Raw genomic sequence first — 24,938 nt, forward strand, 5'->3', positions numbered from 1 at the left:
TCACTGGACTTATGAAGAGTGGAGTACCTCAGTGAGATCCTTAACAAAGAGATAGAAAATAAAAAAGAACTGATCAGAGATGAACTCAATAAATTAAAAATACAATAGGTGGAATAAATAGCAGGCTAGAAGAAGCAGAAGAATGAATTAGTGATCTGGAGGACAGAGAAATGGAAAGTAATCAAGCTGAGCAGATGAGAGAAAAAGAATTATGCAAAATGAGAATAGATTTAGGGAATTCAGCAATTCCATCAAGTGCAATAACATTCACATCATGGGGATCTCAGAAGAAAAAGAGACAGAAAAGGGAGTGGAAAATTTGTTTGAAGAAATAATAGCTGAAAATCTCCCTAATCTGGAGAAAGAAACAGATATCCAGATCCAGATATGCACAGAGAGACCCCAACAAAATCAACCCAAGGAGGTCCACATCAAGACACATAGTAATTAAGATGGTAAAGAGTAGTGATAAACAGAGAATTTTAAAAGAGCAAGACAAAAGAATACAGTTACATACAAGGGAAACCCCAAAAGGCTATCAGCAGATTTTTCAGCAAAAACTTCACAGGCCAGAAGAGAGTGGCATGGTATATTCAAAGTGCTGAATGGTAAAAATCTTCAGTCAAGAATATTCTATCCAGCAAGGCTATCATTCTGAATAGAAGGAGAGATAAAGAGTTTCTCAGAAAAACAAAAGCTAAAGGAGTTTATGATCACTAAACCAGCCCTACAAGAAATGTGAAAGGGGACTCTGTGTATGGAAAGAGCATAAATAAGTGTAAGAAAAGTAGAAGGTACAAAAGCAATAAAAATAAGTATATCAATAAATATTAGTCAAGGGACTCACAAAATAAAAGGATGTAAAGTATGACACCATATACCTAAAACATGGGAGGAGAGAAGTAAATAATGGGTTCAAACTTAAGTGACCATCAACTTAATATAGACTGCTATATGCAGATGTCACATACAAACCTAACGGTAACCACAAATCAAATATAGTAATAGATATGCAAAAAACAAGGGAAAGGAATCCAAGCATATCACTGAAGAAAGCCAATTTATGGTGAAAGAGGAATGAAAGGAAAGAAAGGAACAGAGAAGATCTAATATATGCTCCCCAAACTAGGCCTTCAAGCATTGGGAAAATGAATAAAAATGGGGGTTGGAGGGGGAGAGAATCAATAAATGTTAAAACTGAAAGGGCTCTTAACCCAATTCAAAACTTATTGCCAGAGTGCCTGGGTGGCTCAGTCGATTAAGTGTCTGACTTTGGCTCAGGTCATGATCTCACAGTTCATGAGTTTGAGCCCAACGTCAGGCTCTGTGCTGACAGCTCAGAGCCTGGAGCCTGCTTTGGATTCTGTGTCTCCCTCTCTACCCCTCCCCTACTCACACTCTACCTCTCTCTCCTTCAATAAATAAATAAACATTTTTTAAAAATTAAAAAAAACTACTTCCTGCCTCAATTTTCCAAATGAAAAACTAAAATAAGTTGATGTGATGCTTTATTATCTGTGGTCTATAATAGAAAAAGTCGTTTGAAGACACAATATGGCATGCTTTCTCAGGGAAGGGGAGATCCATTAGTTTTCTTTATGCATCTGCTATTTTTCTAATTGGAACTAAAGCCAGCCAGGAAGAGGATTTAGTAATATGTAGAGAAGGAAAACAATATTTGTTCTCATTTTATCCTTCAATTTTTTGATCTACTGAGTGCTTATCAATTATATGGACATGGAAGAATAATTAAAACCAAGGATTAAGATGGATGAGACATGGGTAGTGGATAGATGTTAAGTCTAGAATACTTTCCAAGCAGGATCCAGAAGACTCCAAAAAATAAAACCTCTTGATGTCTTACAGATGAAGAATCTGACAGTCCAGGTCAATGGCAACAGGGAGACTTACTCAGTTTTTCAGCTATAAACTCCTATCACATAGTCTCAGAGACACTAAAACTCATAGGATGAAGATACAAGTCTTATCAAGAGACCCAAGGTCAAAGACTAGTAGCTTGAGACTCACTTAACAAAAATGAGACTAGCTACAATCAAATCTATATTCATGCCAACTGGAAATAATAAGTGAGTGAGTTTTCCAGTTCACTGGGAAAGTAGGGGAATACACCCAGAGACAGATGCTTATATGTGGATTTATTACACCATGTATCACTGAGTAAAGGACACCTTGGGTCAAGTATCAGTTCTGGAACCAAAATATAGCTGAGCCCCATCTATCTGTGACAGAGAAAGTATAATTAAAAAGTTCAAAAAGTAGAAGTAAATTGCCAGATGAAATTTGGGGAAAATATAAATAAAGCACATACGTAGCATCTTAAAATTTTTATTATATATATATATATATATATATATATATATATATATATATATATACACATAATAACCAGTTAAATGTATTTCCACTCTATAGGATGTCTCCTTCATTATATATTATATATAAAACTTTAGGGTCTATGGAAATGTCTGGAAAATATTTGTGGACCATCTTCTCATGAAACTCAAGAAACTCTTTTGACTTTAGATTTGCAATTGGGATGAAGAAGGAAAACAGATACGGAACTGGTGGGTTCTTTTTACAAAACTAGATAGCTGTATGTGTGTGGTACAGAAGGGGGCAGTGGTAAATAAATACAAGAAAGAAACAAAGAGCAATGAAGAGAGCTCACATAACAAAAATTCCACCTTGTATTTCTATTTACAGATGGAAGGAATACTTGTATAAAAAGTCACTTGTTCAGAGACCAAACCACAACTCATTAAAAAAAAATTATTCTCAGTAACAACTTATCATAATAGTCAAAAACTAGAGGAAAAAAACATACAATGGGTTACAGCAAGGAGAATGAAAACTTAAACTACATACCTAAATATGTATGAATCTCAGAAGCACAATACTGAGTAAATGAAACCAGACACAAAAAAGTACATACAGTGCATTTGTGAAAAGCTCAATAATAGACAAAACAAATTTATTTCAGTCTGAAGAATCGTTATCCTAATTGGAGAGTAGTGACTGGAAGGAATTACTAAGGGGTGTCTGGGATGCTAATAATAGTGTTTCTTAATCTAGGTGCTAGTTACACACTTTATGAGAATTTATCCAGCTGTACATTTGGGATATACACACTATTCTATATATATTTTCCATTTCCATTAAAAATACTAGAGGTGCCTGGGTGGCTCAGTCAGTTAAGCGTCTGACTTCGGCTCAGGTCATGACGTCATGGCTCGTGGGTTTGAGCCTTGCGTTGGGCTCTGTGCGACAGCTCAGAGCCTGGAGCCTGCTTCAGATTCTGTGTCTCCCTCTCAATCTTCCCCTCCCCCACTTGTGCTCTCTCACTCTCTCTCAAAAATAAACATTAAAAAATTTTTAAAAAATACTAAAGCAGCATTTCCCACCTGTGTTCCACAGGACTCTGTTGCCTAAAGAAATGTTATGTTATGGACTTCTTCCATAAAATAATTTGGTTTTCCATACATTTGGGAAATGCTGGGGAAAACCCAGTTAAATATATTTCCACTCTGTAGGATGTCTCCTTCAATGATATTAACTCTCCCTGCATGGGCTTGGATCCACTCATACTGTCTCTATTCAAGTTTTTCTAAGGTTTCCTCTGGCCCCCAAATTTCAGTCACAACAGAAACTGCATGAAAGGATGTGGATCTGTACATACCCCACATAGTTTTCCCCCTGACTGGAACAAAACCACTTTGAACACACACTGAATCTTATCAACCAGAGCAGATCAGCAGCACCACCTTATCATGGAAGAGCACACATTTAAAATAGGGTGTTGCCTCCTCTTTTGAAATCATGACTCCATTCAATGCTCTTGCACCCATCTAATCCCAGAGCAGTGAATTGGCATATTTCATGAAATTTGCCAATACAATACAGCAAACAAATACAGGAAAACAAATTTCAAATAGAGCTTTTTACAGCTGTGATTTTGGAATGCCCAAGTAATCTCAGCATTCTCATGGATTTCCAGCTCATAAATCTGAGTTTCTCGCAAATACTTGAAACCTATCACAAGTTGATTCTTACAATCACTTCATTTTTCTACTCACTTATGTCAAAACAAATCAATGCTTCTTTATAGCTAGCATTTTACTTGTTCACAATGTATTCATTGATTCAGGCTCTTGCCTCTTTTTTCTTAAACTCTTTGTCACTCTTGTTACCATGAGTGAGATTGTGGAATGTGAAGGCTGTCTCTATGCACAAATAAATAACAAGCAGTGTTCTATGTTGTTAACTTTAGGTCATTTTCCACAACTTTAGTTATTTATCTAACTTAATTTAATCAATCATCTAGTTTACCTTTGTCTATTCATTTCTGCCAAATTCTAAAGTAAAAAAAAGAAAAAGAAAATCCCCTAAATTTAGCTAATTACCTTTTTCTTGGAGGGGGAGAAGAGATCAATCTTCAAATGACTTATAAACAGTATGCCTCAAGTCCATCATCTCTTCCTGGCATCTGAGCATCCAGTCTTTTCATTCCTTTTGCTGTAGTCCTAATCAGATATACCACCCACTGCTCCTTAATTATAAAATGAGGGCAGGGAAACTAGACGGTATTTCAAACCAAGGCCTTAAGCCAAGGCATTCAGAATAACGGATCCTAATTATGTTATATTGATTTCCAGCAGGAGGATTAAATTATCTATTTCAAAGAAAATTTAGAACAAACATTAACATAGTGATGTCTGGTTTGGTGAGAAACCATTTGGAGTGGAAAACAGGACTTCAATGTTTCAAAGCATACTAAGAAGACCATACTGCAAACACCAAACTATATTATACTCCATGGATAAATAGTAAGCATGATTATATTTGCCATTAGAAATAGAGAGAGGGAGAATAAAATTAAGAGAAAATTCTACAAATGGAACTGCCATAGCCATGATTATACAATCCTAATGCAAAGTTGAAAAGAGTGTAGTAAAATGACCACTGGAGCTTGGGTGGCTCAGTCGGTTGGACATCTGACTTCAACTCAGGTCATGATCTCCCAGTCAGTGAGTTCGAGCCCCACATTGTGCAATGTGCTGATGGCTCAGAGCCTGGAGCCTGCTTCACATTCTGTCTCTCTCTCCCTCTCTCTCTCTCTCTTTGCTCCTCCCCCGCTTACGCTCCATCTCTCTGTGTCTCTCAAAGATGAATAAACGTTAAAAAAAATTTTTTTAATTACTGGACTTGGTTTATGTCCAAGATACAGTGAGCAATCTTGCAGATAATATTTTAAATACATTTGCTCCAGAATGAGGAAAAGCATTATCCAAAGAGCTACAGGAAAAACAAATTCACTTAAGAGTAAAAACACTTAAAGTTTTAATCAGAAAGAATTCCTCATACTAGGAAAAAGAATAATACATTTCATGATTAGCTAATTCATGTTCATACAACTAATAATGATGACACCTACCTCATTTAACTCTTGCCGAGTCTCAAAAGTGTCCTTTGACCAAATGGTAGCCCTCTGGTCGATTCTATAAAATACAAAGAAAACGTATTTCCATTGAAAAGAAACTTTTCAACAATGTACAATTTGAAGCTGGCAGCTACAGATCTGGCTGTACCCTTGTTCAAAACCCTCAGTGGTGTCCCACTGACCATGGAATAAAATCCAAACTCCTTATAATAGTGTACAACACATTATTATTATTATATATTATATCAGTGCTTAAATTCTGCCAGCCTGCCTGATCCCACTTCCCAACACTCATATCCTGTTCCCTACACTCCAGGCTCTTTTGGCCTTCCCTTGGTTTCTTGAACACATAGTGCTGGTTCCCATTCAAACCTTCACACTTGTCCCAAACTGTTCTCCCCAAGATCTTCATAAACAGACTCTTTTCAGCATGTAAACATCAGTTCAGTTGTGATGTCACCTCCCAATAAGACTTCCTGATGTCCCTGACTAGAAGCAATCACTATCACACTGTCCTTAATTTTCTGCTTAGCACTTATCACTATCTGAAAGTAACCTGTTTGTTTGCATTTCCACATTAAAATGTAAGCTCCAAGAAGTTAGTGATTTTGTCCATTCTCTACACTGTTGAATCTTGAGTACCTAATACAAATTCAATATTTTTCATTCATTCAAAAAAAGTCTTATGTGATCAGATAGATCTGATACAGTCACTACAGAAAGATACCATTTGTTCACTGAAGACAGTATTTGAAAATTTCATGCTGTCTTTTTACTAACACAAAAAACATAGCAATTTCTGGGTAACATTGTGAAGCTAGGTTTTGCCACTAGATAGTTTCTAATAAAATAAGGCAAATCTACTCTGAATCATTTTTTTTAGTTTAAATACAAAAAAGCAAAACTTCACTACCGACCGATGCTAAATTCCAAATCATGATTTGTCAAATGTTATAATCCAATAGTATTTGTTACATAACATTCAAGTTTTTCTACAACAATTTGCATGATATTATATAATAAGCATATTAAATTATTGTTAATATCCTTATAAAAAGTCCTGCTCTTTTAATAAAATATTTAGTCACCATTAAGTCATTTATAAAAAGCTTTATTTGGGGACATAATTATTTATAGTTATTATTCTACTTCAATTTGAGTCCTGAAGAAGGCATACATGACCTTTGAATGGTCAATAAGATTAATGATTTCTTTAAGTCATGATGCACATTTAAAAATGCCACAAGCATAATTTCTTCAAAATATTAAGATTACAAAATTTATTCAGTCCAAAGGCATTGCTAACTGTGCAAACAATTTACTTAAAATAAGAAAAGTAAGGATATGAAAAAACAAAATCATATAAGATGCACTGATGTCTACTACACCACAAATGAGCATGTATCTCCTGAGTGTGAAAGAAGGTTAATGGTCCAACAATGAGCTCAGGGAAAGTTCACTCAGTGAGAAAACAAAGTGAGGAAGAACACTGCTGGCACACCCATCCTATCCTCATCAATTTCCTGATCTGAAAACACAGTAATTTTAGGGATTCAAAAAATACTCAATTGCTCTACTCCAAATGGGGGAAACCCTCTTGAGGATAGAAATTAACCTGTCCAATCCAGTAACATCTAAAATTTTTAGTGGTTCATGATTTCTTTGTAATTCTTTGTGGTTCTCAAATTGTATTTCTATAGAGTTATAATAGCACCAGAAAAATGGAAGAGTGATATCCTTTAATGAAAAAAAATATTTACTACTTTATATTTTAAACATAAATTTGTCTAGGAATTTAAAACAAATACAAAGATAGCATATATTAATGGAAAAAGCAGAAATAGACTTTGTTAAAAATATGTATTACTAAGATACAGAGTACAGACTATTTGTACTACACTCACATGATCTTCCAGGAAAACTACTTAAAATCTCCAAATAAACCTCAAGATCAATTTTGAAAACTGTGGTCTAAGCATCAAGCGTCCTTTAATTCAATAGCCATCTGAATGTTTCCTATGTGCCTGGTATAGTATTGGGGAGGTAAGAGTTAATAAGACTCTAGGCCTTTAGGAGGCTTATGATTTAGTGGAATCTGAAGCAGAGGATAAAGCTAACACCAAGTCTTGAAGCTAATTTCAGTAAGTCAGGGATCAGGCCATAGAGGCTGATATTAGAATGGTAGAAAGGAACTGGGGAGGTAGAAACTAGAGAGATATTTTCAAGGATAAAAACAATCAAGAAGTCTTGGGTATGTATTTAAAGTACGGAATAAAAGAGATAGGATAATCAAAATTACTCCCAAGTTTTGAGACATGTGACTAGAAAGATGACAAGTGGTTTTTATAATGGAGGTAAAGAAATATTTAATTTTGATGGGAAGATTAAGCAGTTGGCAGAAAGGGAGGCAATTCATGAGTTTAGATTTAGATATTTTCAGCTTGAAGCAAGTCTGAAATAGAGAAGTAATCCCTGAGTAGGGCTCAACCTAGAATTGGAACTCTACAGTGTGTTCAGCAGAGGTGTGGTGGTGATGGTAACAGTGATGTGTTGTGGTCACAAGTCCTGCCTTGATATTTTCCCTGTTGTGTGGCCAGAGTCTAGCATCAGTGTGGCCAGAGCCTAGCATTATGCCTAGCATGGCATACACTCAGTACCTGTCCTTCAGATGGGTGGGTAAGGGAAGAAACAGAAGGAAGCTGATCTAAGAATGAGTTCTTCATCCACCACTTACTAGGTGTGTGTACCCATAGGTAAGATATCAATCTCTCTAAGCCTCAGTTTCCTCAACTGTAAAGTGAGGATAATGACAGCTACCTCATAGGATAATTCATGATACTACTGCTAGGCATATTAAAAATAACACATGGATTCTAGAATCATATACGAAAAATACCATAATCGAATTATAAATGATGATAATTAATGGTATATTTTATTAACAATGATCCAAGTCTTGTGAATAAGCAAACTGAAAGGGACAAAACCTGGGACTTCCTTACTTAGGTCCACTGGGTAGGTCTCTGAAACTGGTCAGTTGGTAGACAAATGAAAGAAAGTATAGATCCATCACTAGGAGTTAAGAAGCTTAGTATATCATTATAAATATTAAAGAAAAAGAAGCTATAAGAAAAAAAAGGTGTCAAGGACCATCTAACAAATTGCCAGCCATTACTATGCCAGGCTGGGAACGCCAGGTACTTTACTTACATTATTTCATTTAATCTTCATAGTGATTATATGAGATTAGCATTACTATATCACTTGGCTTAACAGGAAACAGGGAAGTTAAACAACTTTATACATTCATTAAACTACTATTTATGAACCTCCAACTATGTGCCAGGTACGACTGCAGATTTTTGGAATAAAACAGTAAAGCAAAGTCTCTGCCCTCATGGAACTTGTAATTTTCATACAAGGAGAAAGAACCTACAGATATAAACCAGTGAGCTATGGTGCACCAGATGCTAAGTATTATGGAGAAAAAGAAAGCAAGGCAAGGAGAACAGGGCATGCATATGGATTGCCTAAGCTCACACTGCTAGAAAATCTCAGTCATCTGGAGATAATGAGAATGAAAGCAGAGAAACAAAAGGCCAGTGGAATTGAACAAGATAAACTTCATGGCAGAAGAGGAAACAGAAATGAAAGTTTCTCACTAGAGAAGTTTAGCAATGAAAAGAGAACTGGAACAGTAGCTAGGTGTTTCAAGTTCCCCTTTTTTTAAAGGTATTTGAAGATATTGCTTGAACCATTTGTAAATCTTCCTGGAAGCTAACCTAAATACGAACACTGGGTCACACTGAAACATTCCCTCCAATTCTCTTGCTTCTCTTCACCCAAAATAATAACAGGAAAGGAATCAAGCAAATCTCTACCCAGTGCATGCGTTTGGAGAGGTCAGTGATGAGAAGGCCAGTCAGAGCACTCTGCCCTGCTCTGTGGTCGAAGCAACAGGAAATGCAGATTGGACTCCTCAAAGTATGATTACGGCCCTCAGCACTGATGGGAGTGTCCTGCTTCTGAGCATTACTACCACTACCATCACTGTCATTGTCACCACCACCATGATCACTGTCACCATCACCACCATTGTGACAACAATGTGTCACACCAGTGTGTCATTGTCACCACCACCACCATCACCACAATCACTACTGTACTGTTACCACCATTGGCATCATTGCCATAGTCCCTGTCATCACTGCCACATCCATCATCACCACCACCAAGGTCACCACCACTGCTGCCATCATCATTGTAACCACCACTGCTGCCATCATCACCACCACCACCATCGCCCATGACCACTATTGTATCTGCCACCACCACCACCATCACTGCCACTGCCACTGTCATTACCACCTCCATCACCAGTGTCATCACCACCATTGTTGTCACTGCCACTACAACCATCACCACTATTGTCATCACCATGACCACCAACACTGCCACTATCATCATTGCCACCATTATATATTTTGAATTAAAAGCACTTCTAACAGAGAAATATAAAACCTAATTATGTGCTGATATTAGAAGTGCTTCTTCCTGGATGGAACTGCATCCAGTTTTGGTCACTGCAAAATTATGGATAACCTACTGAAGTGCAAATTTTTAAAATTTTGGTGTTTCCACATTGCTGGGAAATTAAAGCATGTGCTGAGTCAATCTATATGGTCATCCTGCAGTGGTTTTCCCTCAGAATGTGCACTGGAATTCAAAATAGCAAAATAAACAAAGCATTAAGTATTTTTCTTGGCCTAAGGGTAGTGTCAAGCCCCAGATGTGATAATTTGTGAAAAAGCAATATCTTAGCATAGAATTTTTATATCAACCTTTCAATTATCTATAATTAAATTAGCAGATGAAAGTATTCCCTATCTCAGTGAAAATCTTCTCCCTCTATCCAATGTCTTCCTCATGGAAGACATCTGAGAGTTATTCTGACACTTTCCTCTCCTTCAAGCCCCATAGCCACTGTATTATGAAGTCCTTCAATTTCTTATCACAAATAACTTCTGCATCTGTCCTCTTCCCCTCCACCTCCATCACTACTACTTCAGGTCAAACGACTATAATCTGTCTTTTGGACTACCACCATGGTCTCCCTATTTCCCCTCTACTCCCACAAACCATTTTCTACACAACCACCTTATCATTTCCCTTCTCCTCATGACACTTAAAATAAAGACCAAAATTCTTAAAGTATCCTAGGACATTGTGAAGGATTCATCACTTGTTAGTCTCTTCAACTTCAATTCATACCGTTCTCACTCTCTGCTACTACTACACTGACACTTTTTCAGTTCTTTGGATGCACCATGTTCCTTTTCACCTCAGGCCTTCGTATGTGCTGTTCCTGTGCCCATAATGCTGTTCCCTCTCCATTCTCTTTCCTAATTAACACATTCATCCTATAGACACAAGGTAGCTCATAATCAGGTCTCCCTTTTATATGTTCTTCCTGTATTCTGATCTACATCTGCTCCATAGCATAGTCCCTAATTGTGTATTTCTATAATTATCTGATTGTCTCTTCCATGATGGAACACTCTATAGAGCAGGGACCTTGTGAGTCTTGCTTGTTATTTTTATCTCTAGGGCTAATCCTGACATTTGGCACATAGTAGGCACTCGATGTTTGTTAATAAAGTATTCATCCTAGGGTTATGGACAGCTGCCAATTCTGGTATATTCCCAAGTATGTACAATAATTATGATAAAACACATGTTTTTTCCCCACCTGTAATTTTCTAGCAGGACTGGCAGGATAGGATGACTCTCATTCCTACAAACAGTTACATTTCTTCCCTGCGGAGACCTGCTGAAGATTAGCAAGTGGTGTTCTAATCCACATTTAGAAAACCCGGGCAGAAAGAGTAAAAGGAGAGCAGCCAGTACACTTTTCAGAATGCTTCATATAGAATCAGAACCTTAAGTCTGAACCAAGCTGAACTTTGGATCACTTTTAAGAGTTCAAGATATTCCACTGCATTAAATTGAGCCTCTGTTCAGAAAGCAACATGGGATACACTAACGTATACCCGGATGACTACTGGCTAGCTGTATGACTGTTGTTTCCTGAAACTCTTGTAAAAACAAAAGGTATATCCCAAGAGGACAACCATCTGAGCAAAACATTCTTTATGTATAAACAATAGCTCTATATGCAGACACAGACAAGATGCCAATAAATTCCAGTAGTATTATTAGCAACAATAACAATCTTCAATACCAGTAAATGTAAAATTCCTTTCTCTAGGGAGTCTAAGCTATATTAAAGACATTCTCTTATTGGTGTTTTCTTTTAACCAAATTTCTGTGCCAAAGGACTGAGGTTACGTACTGGGCAGCTATCTTCAAAGGTAAAGAAACCAAGGCACTGAATCTTAAATGACCCCCAAGAGACCACTGACAGAAAACAGAACTGGTAGTCAGTAGATCTTTATGAACTGACTTTTCAAACCATGTATGTACTTGTCCATATAAATAAATTCCCGTAAAGGGGAGAAGGAGGTCATGGTTAAAGGCAGAATGCTGATTTTAATAATATGCCTTGGCACTAATTATTAGAACCCAATCTCCACTCCCTTTCATACTTCTCTGAGGATTACTATCAATCAGTATTATTAAAAACAGATTCCTAGGCCCCACATTTACTGAAGCTGAATTCCCAAAGGAATGCACTGGTAATATGTATTTAACAAGCACTCCAGGGCATTCCTAGTTGGGAAACATTATCCTAAAGGTCCAGGTAATGGGAGGATACCAGTGGCTGAAGAGCACAGGTGAAGGACTTCTGTGAGTACAGGAGTGCTCTGGGTATTTCTGGCCTGGGCTCCCAGGGGACACATTCCAAAAAAGGAAGAATCATGTCCCTGAAGAGACTCTAAGAAAAACACTGAACACAAGGCAGCCCAGCTGCACTGGAATAGATACCGCTCCTCACCTTGGTGGGCTGGAACAGAGCCCAGAAACAGTCAGAACCATACCAATGTCCAAAGAATGTGTGAGGTGTGAGTCAAGCCCATAGGCCAGCATCAGTACTGAGAGAAGAAAGGAAGTAGAGTAGCATGGGTGTGGTCAAAGACCCCTATGAATCAAAAAGAAGAGTTTGGGAAGGGATTGAGGACAAGGGATCCATTGGGAGCACAGATCCTAATACATTATTATTGATAGCAGCACCTGGTCTGCTGAGCTGTATACAAAGCACTTCCTTCCATCATCTCATTTATTCCATTCACTTAGTAAGTATTTATGAGACATCTGCTTCCTGTGCCAGGCAGTGGTCTGCCCAAGAGGCACAGTGGTCATAGCAGATGCGTTAGCTCCATGGACAGTTCTGCTCACTCAAATTATCTCCCTTTAAGCACCTGCCAAGTCTCTTTACTTTTCTGCCTCAAGATTTTGTGAGGCAGACCTTACTTCCGCAGCCTAGAAGTGTGGGGGAGTTACTCCTCTGGGGACAACCCTCTGCCAGCAAAGAGGGGAGCATGTGAATATACACTTCAGCCCCAAAATTTCAAAGGGATACATCCTCAGATGTATTTACAAGTTCCTCAGAGAGTCCTCAGGGAGCTAATCTCCAGTTGCCAAGAGTAGTAACCTTAGTTACACACATGCTGTCAGCTCTCCCTCCTCCCCCACTTCCTATCACCTCCCTCTACCCAAGCCTTCCTATAAGACTCTGCTTTCTGAAGGAATCTAATGTAAGCAAGTGAGCAACATTACAAAGTAAACACGATACCTGTATTTCCGAGTCAGAGACAGAAAAAAAAATCATCCAAATGAAGATTTAGTCTAGGGACAGATACAGTGAAGGGGACAGGAGATCACAAATAATGGTGGGGGAGGGTGGCTAATTTGAATGACAGGTAAATATTTGATGAATATTAAATTTTAATTGCTCTAGGCATGGTGATATTACATCTGATACTTGGCTTTCCAACATTCTATCTTTTAAATTATGAATCAAGATAGTGCTAGGAAAAAAGAACTTAAGAAATGACACAGAGGACTTACATAAGCATTAATATTAAACAAGCCTAAATCCTAACTGTTCCCTATTAAAGATTTTCCTTCTCTTCCAAAAACAAGAAGTTATGAGTCTCTAATATTCACCTCTACTCCTCCCTCTTCCATCTTCACTGATACTAGAGCCCTGAGATGAGCAGGGTAGTTTCACACATCAAAGAGTTGTTCCACACCTGGCATGCCTTCCAAATGTCTTTTAGGAATGTTAGAGTCAGAGGCATTTTGCCCTAAGAACAATCTGAGCTAAAAAACTGTAAGGGCTAGTGGGTTAAATAGAAATATCTAGAATACACAAGTATGGAGAAGGGGATTGGACTGAACTGTCTCAAATGTTCCACTTAGACCCAGTATCCTAAGATGCTGCCATATACAGAAATCCAGCCACATGACTTTCTAATTCTCTCAAAATTATCAATTATCCATTTTATTCCTATCTTCTTTCATGATCAGATAACTGAAAAATTTATATGCCACATCTTTTTGGTTTATCATTTTAAATCCCATGTCTGGACAGCTTTACCCTTAAGCACAAACCAAGGAAACTGAAATGGAAGTACATAAAAATATTTTAAGAAATTCTTACTACAGCAATATCTACAAATATGAATTCCAGAAGTAACCAAAATACATACCGATTTGGAGTTACAAAAATTATGGTATATTTCATAGTCACTATGATATGGAAAAAAACAATATTAAGTAGGACAAACAAGCTACACAGAAATGTTTAAGATTTCATACATATGAAAAAAATTTATATATACAAATTAAATTGGTTAAGAATAAAAGAAAAATAGGAAGGGTGGGTGGAAACTGTATATGTCACTATATATGATGTGAGTGGATGTGGATGTGGATGTGTTTGTGTGTGTGTTTAACATTGAACATTAGTCTTTTTTTTTAACTTTAGTCTTAAAAAGGAATAACCCCCATGGATTTCTGTAAGTTTCTCAGGATCCACATAAGAGTGAAACCATATGGTATCTGTCTTTCTCTGTATGGCTTATTTCACTTAGCATCACACTCTCCAGTTCCATCCATGTTGCTACAAAAGGCCATATTTCATTCTTTCTCATTGCCACGTAGTATTGCATTGTGTATATAAACCACAATTTCTTTATCCATTCATCAGTTGATGGACATTTAGGCTCTTTCCATAATTTGGCTATTGTTGAGAGTGCTGCTATAAACATTGGGGTGCACCCATGGGGGAGGGGAAGGAAAAAAAAAAGAGGTTAGAGTGGGAGAGAGCCAAAGCATAGGAGACTGTTAAAAACTGAGAACAAACTGAGGGTTGATGGGGGGTGGGGGGGGTGTGATGGGTATTGAGGAGGGCACCTTTTGGGATGAGCACTGGGTGTTGTATGGTAACCAATTTGACAATAAACTTCATATATTGAAAAAAAAAAAAGGAATAACCCTTAAGCACCAGAGAAACCTTTGCCTCATTGGGAAGATAAAGAGTAAGTTAAAGAATAGGAGACCCTTAAATACAGAGAACAAACAGGGTGGCTGGAGGGGAGGTGGGGTGGTGGTGGTGATGGGCATTAAGGACAGCACTTGTTGGGATGAGCACTGGGTGTCATATGTAAGAGATAAATCACTGGGTTCTACTCCTGAAGCCAAGACTACACTGAATATTAACTTGAATTAAAACAACAACAACAAAGGAATAACCTCATTCCCATGGTCTCAGGGACACTGAACGCCTAACCAGCTGGTCAGTTTTAAATTAAATTTAAGTTTATATGCACACTCTGTCTTCTATAATCACTATTGAAATTTGTCTCTTAAGTCTAGTCCAGGTTAGGCCAAGAAGATTTACAAGATGTTGAGATATTAAGGACAAATTTTTTGTTCCATCTCCTAGAAATATTATTTCTAACACTATAGGCTATAATGATACCAAAATTTATAAAACATGTTTCTTATAGAAATTTGTATTAGAGTATTTTGATGAAAAATTAAATTTGATCACCTTAGCCATAAATGAAGCTGAGCTTGGTGATAATTACCCCATTTCATATTTATAATCTTATATTTTTATTTATACTTATATATCTATATTTATATTCATATATCTATATCTTTATATTTATAATCTTTAAGATTATATAGTCAGAATGCATTCTGGCCTAGCTTTATACTCTGGAGTCTGTTTAAAATTAAGTCAACTCGAATGTATTAGGAAGTCCCTTTTATACACAATTTTTTATACCATATTAAAACAATAACAATACGAGGAGTGCACTTGTGGTGAGCACTGGTGATGCATGGAAGTATTGAATTACTATATTGTACACCTGAAACTAATATAACACTGTATGTTTACTAACTGGAATTAAAATAAAAACTAAAAAAAAAAAAAACAGCAACAATATAAAAACATACACCACACTGGTAACCATGGTTATAATGGGGTGGTAAGATTATGAGAAATTTTTATTTCTTTGGAATTTTTTATATTTTCCAATATAACCATATTTCATTTATTATTATTTTTAATGAGAGAATGTCTCTGAGTTTCCCTTTTATCTTTATTCCTAATCATTGTCCAGTGAAAGTGCTAACAATTTATAAAGTAACCAAGGGCAGTCACAAAAAATAATAATAATAATTTTAAAAAAGGAGTGTTTCATTCCCAGAATAATCAAGTGTGGGCTCTATGTTGTCAATCAGTTCAAGGATTTGGTGATTTCGTGTAGGATACTTTTTGTGCTCTACAGCAGGGAGGAGGAATTATTTTTACCTGTGACTGAAAGAGATTGTTTTATTAAGCTACAATCTTTCCACTCTAATCCTTTAAATATCTAGAATGTTGAGCATTTTTAGTGTTAGAGCCAGAAGGGAACTAAGAAGTCATCTGACCCAGACTCGTGTTAGACAAGGGGACTGAGGGATTTGCATGAAGTGACCAAGGTCACCTGAGAGACATAATACAAGACTGCATTTCTTAATTTGAATGTTCTTTCCATTCTACCAAATTGTTTCTGAGCCCATCAGGATGGAGGCAGGATCGGGGGATGAAAAACAGCCCTAACTATATGGCCCCCTTCCTATGCAATATAGGCAAAATAAGCTATTCCAGAACCCACTTGTCACTCAACCATATAGCAGGTAGTCTCAAAACACTATCAAGACCAACTAATTTTTTTTGTTCTATACCTCATTTGTTCTCCCCCTGCCCTGTTAAGAAAGAAAGAAAGAAAGAAAGAAAGAAAGAAAGAAAGAAAGAAAGAAAGAAAAAAGAAATCTTAAGAGCATACTAATAAGAACATGCTGGCAACATGTAATGCTCCTGCTCTGGTACAGTCCAAGAAGGCAGTTCTTGTATACTATGTTATTAAAAATCTCTGGGTGCTCATTCTCCTACTCATTCTTTCTCTTTTTAGAAGAGCTCCTTAAGACTCTGCTTACTTCTATGAAAAACACTTAAATAAGAAACAATTAGCTATTAAAACACACACAAGTTTTCTATCTCAAAAACAAAACCTGAAAGGATTTATCCCTCATGGAAAAGTTGCTGCCAACAAAACTTCCTCTTTCCATAAAGTAACAACCCTTTTTCTTTTTTCTGGAATGTCACAAAAATAGTCAAAGCCATCAAAGGCCATTATTTTTGCTAATACTCCAATCTTCAATCCCCTCTAACTGGGGACTTCCAGACGAAAAGGCTAATGAACTCCAATTTACGAATGCAACCACCAACTTAATTAGTAGTAACACAGTGCTACAGAATAGTTCCTGTTTATACAGACAAGGTCTTAACAACATTAAAGGTTTAATGCTGTCATAAATTTTAATACAATATTTTAAACACAAGTGAATTAATCACTCTCAAAAGTAAATTTACTTAGCTGGGTAAGAAATCCCCAGCTTCATTAGTATTCTGTTACATTGATAAATCCTCCTTTGTCATATCCGAGGGTTCACAGGATTGGCACTGGCTGTAGCTATATAAAAAAATCAATCAAACTAATGAATATTCATCAAGTTACTGCTCTGAACAGATTGATGGCATTTGTCTTCATTCTGTTATAAGGGGAGCAAGGGCTTAAGCAAATAACAGCCTCACTGGGTGTCACACTAGAAAATGAGAGGATTGTATTAAATGATTATTAAGGCTTCATTCTTGCTCTAACTAAATGCAGTTCTATAACTTTATATGTTTTGAAAAGCTCCAGGTACTGAAGAGTGTGTCAGAGTAGGGTAATATGCAACCCCTCCACTCAGATGCAATGGAAATCCAAGTTAAAATATAAATACATCATCTTGGAAAGGAGGCAAAAGACATTATCAGACATCACCTTATCAAGGCTTAGCTCTGAGCACCTAGAGTACCCAGGATGAGTAGTTGCTGGGAAGAAAATGATTGAAGTAAGCATTATAAATCAAAAGCCCGTATGAGTCAGGCAAAGAGCATAAATAAGTTGGCAGATCTGGGTAGGAGTTGTGGAAAAATGGATGGCTGCTCCTCAGCTCCTGCTAACTGTTGCCTTGTAGGGCCCTGGGTATCCCATCTCCAGATTTTCAAAAAGAATCTCCAAAATCTATAAACATGGTGATTTTAAGTTTATTTATTTTGAGAGACAGAGAGAGAGAGACCGAAGCGGGAAAGGGTCAGAGAGAGAGAGAGAGAGAATCCCAAGCAGGCTCTGCACTTGACACAGGGGTTAATTTCTCTAACCATGAGATCATGACTTGAGCTGAAATCAAGAATCAGACACTTGACCCAGTGAGGCACCCCAAAACCTTCGGATTTTTAAATACTGAATCAAAATATTTTAAAACATTCTGTAAGCCAAATGTATCTCCATACTTTAGATATACCACAGATCTCTGCTGTGGGGCACTGTACAAGGAATATAATATAGGGACAGCAAAGACATGGCAAAAATGAGGATGGATGCAGTGAAAGAGGACAGAGGGGGCTAAATCAGTATCTGAGGTTGGCTCTGTGGAAGAATATGCAAAATGGAAGGTTGGAAGTGGTTAGGATAGTGTTTCTAAACTTTTTGGGGTCATGAGTGACATAAGATTCTGATAATTGCTTTAGAGATCTTCCCTGGAAAACAACTTTTATGTAGTAGGCAGAATAATGGAGTGCACACACACACCAAGGTGCCCACGTCCTCATTTTTTGTCCCACTCCACATGTCACTCTTACGTGATAAAAGGGATTCAGTAGATATGATTAAGTTAAGGACCTTGAGATAGGGAGATTATTGTGGGTTATCTAAATCAGTCCAATCTAATCCCATGAATCTTTTAAATCAGAAAATCTTCCCTGGGCATGGTCAAAGAGAGATGTATGGAAGAATGCTCAGAGATGCAATGTTGCTAGCTTTGCAGTGGAAGAAGGCGCACAAGCCAAGCAATGTAGGCATCCTCTGGAAATGGGAAAAGGCAAGGAAATAGATGGATTCTCCCCTAGAGACTCCAGAGAGGAATGCAGGCCTACCGACACCTTTATTTTAGCCCAAGGAGATTCATGTTGGACATCTACTGAACTGTAAGATTTTGTCAATGTGTGTTGTTTTAAGCCACAAATTTGTGGTCACTTGTTACAGTATCAACAGAAAACCAATATGATATATATACACTCAAACTTTAGAAAAAAATTCATAAACCTCTCTGAAGCTCATCCACAGACACAAATATAGGCTCCCTGTGTTAGAAAGAGCTGACAGACAACACAACGCTCTGAGAGCTAAAGGTATGAAACTATTTCTCCTAGACATGCATGCAAAGATCAGATCCCATCTCAACACAATTAGCTCAAAAATCTCACTTCTACAAGCATGGATTAATTCTCTGAAGACTAACTGTTCCTTTGAGTCTTGCTAAAGTGACATGTGACCCCTTTACAGCATAAAGATCTTTCTTCCCCTTTTCAAAGTGTTCATTATGCAAATAAAATATTCCCCCCATCCCCAAGAAGGTGGTATTTTACACCTGCTGAGATACAGACTGGTTCCTTCCCTCACTTTGAGTCAGACCTAGGTCTGGAGTGTCCTGTTACAGTATCATGTATCTATCAAGATCTTACTGGGCACCATATGCCTCAACCTGGTCATATGCTGACTTAAAAGGGAAGAGGAATGTTATCAGGAATGTGAGATACCTGACTCAAAGTTGTTTTTAGCCTCAGATCTCATTTCACCAGTTCATCAAATTTCACAATCCCTGTAATATTTTGAGGTTTTTTTTAAGTTTCATTAGAATGTCCCTAGGTGACGTCACCATGTTTGTGACAAATAACTCTGTAGTTTAAAGGTTACCAACCCAACCTAAATACTAAACTTAACAGTACCAGATATAAGTGGTCTAACACCACTTCTGATCTGAGACTTAATACCAGATCCTGTGATTCCTAAAACTGGGGTGCAGAATATTCTGGAATGGTGCTAGCTCAGAAAGCTAGATCCTATCGAAGTGGAACCTGGGGGCTAGAAGGGAAGAGAAGAAAAGGAAAACAGGATATTTGGGGTCCTATGGAGGTTTGCTAAGATGCAGAAGTAGCCAATGTGTTGGAGAGAGACAAGGCTGATTTAATGAGGAAGGCTGCCCAGTGACCCTGACTGTATTCAGTTCCTTTTTCTGACATGCAGAGGAGGTCTAAGAACCTCCTAAGATGTTACAAACTTGTGTATATGTGCATCTCTGTTTTTCTGAGAAAAGGTGTCATAGACCTGAAAATCCGAATTCAGCTGTAACTACCCATCTATCCTCAAATGTAAGGATTGCTGCCTGGTACATTTTCTCATCTAGACTATTCTCATTCCATACTCTCAGCTCTTACTAATCATATGTGAATGATTCCCAACACAGAATCCTATTAAATTTCTGACTTGTCCTCTGATAACAGGAATATTACCACTTACTTTCCCCGCTGTAGATAAGAGATAAAATGGTTTAAAGTTGCCAAACATCAAGTATATATTACACACACACACACACACACACACACACACAAATAATTTAGGGTTTTTTTCGTTTGTTTTGTTTTGTTCTATTATTTTAAAATATGCATGGGTATATAGTTGGCTATATTCTTGCTGAGAAAGGCAGTTACAAGTCTGGTAGAGGGGAGACAGTGTCACTACACAAAATTGGTTCTAGTCAGTCTAAAACAGCTTAATTTATTTTTTTTATTTTTTTAATCTTTATTCATTTTTGAGAGAGAGAGAGAGAGAGAGAGTGCAAGTGAGGGAGGAACAGAGAAAGGGAGACACAGAATCCGAAGCAGGATTCAGGCTCCAAGCTGTCAGCACAGAGCCCGATGCAGGGCTCGAACTCACAAACTGTGAGATCATGACCTGAGCTGAAGTTGGACGCTTAACTGACTGAGCCACCCAGGCGCCCCACAAAACAGCTTAATTTATAATAAGGCTTCAAATAGGAAGGAGAATGCTCCAATCAGCAGAGAAATGACAAGGTTGAGTCTTACCTGACCTGAGGTCATGTAAGAATAAACAAAAAAGAGGTGGCAACTTGTGAGAAGGGTGATTCAAGACACCTATGAATACAGTTGAAAAAAGAGTCACCTTGCTTTTGGGGTCCCTCCAAACTTTTAGGAATCTATGATTCTAAATTTAGTACTTGAATATTTTAAAGCAAAATTATATACTACAGCCAACTTCTCTGTAGTTGTTGATTCATTTAGGCTGTGCTGCCATAAAAAAAAATCTAAAGGTCGTGCTCAGAAGCACTCTCTTCCCACTGAGTGAGGGCTAAGATTACGCTGTATACAAGATCCTACCAAGACAGCTGACACAACTAGCAGCTGAATTCTTTCTTCTGTTTATTTCCAGAAGAGATTTTCCACAGACAGCTGCAATGCCAGGCTCCCATCAGAATGCCATGCCAACTTGCTGCAGACAGCTTTCCACCCACATCCTTGCCCTGGACCCAGGGCTGTCTCCAGCAGGTCTAGCAGACCAGAGAGGCCAGCCCCTGGACTGCTTCAAGTGTCCCAAGGATACTACTTGGATCAGCATTGAAGCACTCCTGGTATGCTGTAACCAGACATTTGTGGGTTCAAATTCTGGCTCAGCTTTTTCACTTGTGCAATATCAGGCCAGGGACACAATGAATCTTGGGCCTCAGGCTCCTCCTCCATAAAATGGGGCTATAAATACTTTATGAGGAAGTGATGAAGGCTAAATGAGATAATATATAAAAAGAAACTGACTTGATGTCTACACTGTCATCACTAATTATCATTATCATGGAGGAAAACATTTCTAGCATGGAATGAAAGAGTACAAAATGAAATCAACATTTCTTTCTCCCAGACTATCTCCTGTCATCTCTGAGCTGTAAGGCTGATTATCTCCAAAATGAAGACAGTGACAGTAGGTTATTTACACTTCTCTTCAATTCAGACTCAATGATACTCTCTTACAGCCCCTTAAAGCTGCTTCTGTGACTTGTAAGGAATGCCAGCCAAAGTCGGAAAGCCTTGCCTCTTGTATGGGGGTGACAAGCACCAGCATCAGCATTTCTGGGAAAGCAACACCAGGCACAGCACAACTTCTGACAACAAAAGACCCACCTTTGTTGAACTCGCACTGTTTCTTGGCACCTGAAAGGGTGGTTTTGTGGACTCTCGTGGTCTTGCGTTCCTGTTCTCCCCCGACACTCTGGTTGGCTGGGTACCACGTGCTCTGTCTCCTGCAAGAAGAAACAGCAAAAGTAGAGGAGCTGTCAGAAGCCATCCGGTCTCTAGTGTTCCACAGTGCTCTTCAGCTGGGAGTGGGTCTCAGGGCAGGGAGCACAATACAAAACACATTCTGCCGACTATAGTTGGGGAAGGAGGCCAATAAGTGATTTGAAATTCAAGAAACCTCTTTCTGTTGGTTGCTACAAGATTACAGAATAAAGAGAAAAATAATTAAAAATCTAATGTTCAAGTGATGATATAACCATACATTAAAATTTTCACATTAAAATATTATAAAAGCATATTGAATAAATAGATATATCTGAAAATATAATTTCTGGAATATTTATAGCATTGGCTCGTTTTTGTAAAAACAAACATATGTATGAATGTACACACACATATTGAGATACCATAATCTTAACAATGACTAACTCTGAGATGTCATTTCTTTTTTTTTTTTCTTTTGGGGACTCATCTATATTTTTTACAATAAGCATACATTATTCCTATAATAAGAAATAAATTTAAGTTAGTCTGAAATTTAAGGAACATATCATTTTTATAAATACCAAACATGCTTGATATTCCTTCTCCCACTCCCTCTCTCTGACATGCACACACACAGAATACACACACACACACACACACACACACTTGCCATTAGCTACACTGCATCCAAAGAAATCACTACATTGGTTATCCCATGTTGCAGTCTACTCATGAGTTTAGAAGAAGTCCAGAATGCCAAACTCTCCAGAGAATATCATAAACAAATCGAAGCAAAAATGAATCTGGATTCACTATAAAGACACACACACACTAAAAATGAAAGATTTATATACATTCAACAGCTGAACCGCTATAGTCTTTGAGCTGTGCCAAACCCCTAATAACAAGTTTTCCTAACAGCAAAATAGCCCCTCTTTACCTGATTAAAAAAAAATACTAAAACTATAATCAGGAAATCCAGATCGCTGCCATCATGCAGTGAAAAAAATTCATGTGCTGCAATACATTTGGGTCTTAGCAGTATAGTGTGGTGGCAATAGAGACCAAGATTTTCTATTCTGAGTGTGGGCTAAAGTCAGTACAAGTGACAATATGTCAAGTCACTTTTCCAAAACACTAGACTAATGTGGTGGGGCTTTTTGCCAAGTAGTCATCACAAGCTTGTAAAACAAAATTACATGGATACTTTTCTATAAGAGAGTTAAAGTGGGGAGTGGGGACAGAGATAAGGAAAGGGATTAATTATGCCACCAAAATCTTTTAATTCCATTTTTCTAAGCCTCCAGCTTCAGGCAGAAGACACTCTGGAAGTAGTAACTGCTTATGAAAAATTCTACAACTACCCCAAAACTGGCAAGTTTCTCCAAACAGTGGCTTTCAAGTGAGATAGCTCACTTGCAAGGTATGTGACCTTAGACAAGTTACATTAACTATCTGGATCTCAGTTTCCTCATCTGTAAAATGGGAATAATATTCTAAGGTCACAAAGTTGTTGAACAAGATGTCACTAGAACATCTCTTACTTCCTGTCAACTGGAGGCACACAGCAGATGGGAGCTATGAATGCTAATATTGCTTTTATAAAAATTCCTTTAAAGCTCAATATTCTGAAAGTAATGTTAAGGAAACCTCCAGAGATTTAACCCAAATAAGTTTATCAAAAACACACCTATTTTTGTGGCAGAATGCTTGTTTCATATTTCTATACTATTAATATCATTTTAAACATCATATTTAGAAGCCCAATACTTGTAGGCCTAAAGGAAAGACTCTTCTAATCTCTAAAAAGTTTAAATCTGAAATTTCCATCTTATTAAAATTTTTCCTTTTAGGAAAAAGTAGTTTTTTTTTTCTTTTTAAAGACGATGTCTTATCTAATCCTTTGAATCCACAAAAGTTTGAGAAGGGTTATAGGCCACACATGCTGGACTGCCATGGATTTTATGATTTATCTTAAAGATGAATAAGAGGGGGTGTCTGGCTGGCTCGGTTAGAAGAAGATGTAACTCTTGATCTCAGAGTTGCAAGTTGGAGCCCCATGTTGGGTGTGGAGATTACTTAAAAAATTAAAAATCTTTTTAAAAAGATGAATAAATGGGGTTCTGGAGAAAGTGCCATAATCCTCTCAAGTCACAGATCTCAAAGCGTTGCAAGAGGAGAATTTTTCTCTGGCATGGGTGGATAGAGTATTTGGGGACATCTGACAATCAAGTCCCTGATTCAAGAGGAGAAAAAAATGGCATTGTCAGCCATGCTTCTGCCCACTAAGAATTTGAAACTTCAAGATGGTATGGAGAACTTGGAAAGAGTAAGGACTTTGGTATAAAGCATCCTGAATACCAACCAACAGAGCAGACTCTGATGCGAAATATAAGCATAATTGTAATGATGGATGCTGCACTTTCCAATGACAAAATGTTAGATCATGCTCCAAAGTGTTGATCTCCAAAACCTCCTCAGATCAGAAACAAGTCCAGCCTCTCTCTGAAAATGCTGAATGGGTTCTTCCTTCCAAAGTTCCTATGAGTTTGGAAAATCTCATTTGTAAGAAAAGGAATAAGTATTTTTAGTTTAGTCCCTTCCACTCTATTATCTCTTCATGGAATGGCTCCAGGTGGACCAATAACTCCAGCAAACCCCACATGGGAATCAATGTGATTCCACATTGTGGATTCTCACTTGTAGGTGAGATTCTCACTTCAGGTGATTCTCACTTGTAGGCTACATGTCTTCTGGCTGAGGCCCCAGGCATCATGAAGTGAA

General features: G+C 37.6%; 1 protein-coding gene across 4 annotated transcripts in view; it reads right to left on the reverse strand.

The window, feature by feature from the left end:
- The window catches only part of FAM13C (family with sequence similarity 13 member C), a 226,821-nt gene that overhangs the window by 140,378 nt on the left and 61,505 nt on the right, over positions 1–24,938 (reverse strand). For all 4 annotated transcript variants that reach the window (XM_042908490.1, XM_042908493.1, XM_042908491.1 and 1 more), the window contains 2 exons: positions 22,056–22,174; positions 5,453–5,516 (listed from right to left, as the gene is read on the reverse strand). In XM_042908490.1, the coding sequence (XP_042764424.1) occupies positions 5,453–5,516; positions 22,056–22,174 (183 nt within the window). The remainder of the gene's footprint in view (positions 1–5,452; positions 5,517–22,055; positions 22,175–24,938) is intronic.

The sequence above is a fragment of the Panthera leo genome, chromosome D2 (genome assembly GCF_018350215.1).
Source record: "Panthera leo isolate Ple1 chromosome D2, P.leo_Ple1_pat1.1, whole genome shotgun sequence".
Taxonomy (NCBI): Eukaryota; Metazoa; Chordata; class Mammalia; order Carnivora; family Felidae; genus Panthera; species Panthera leo.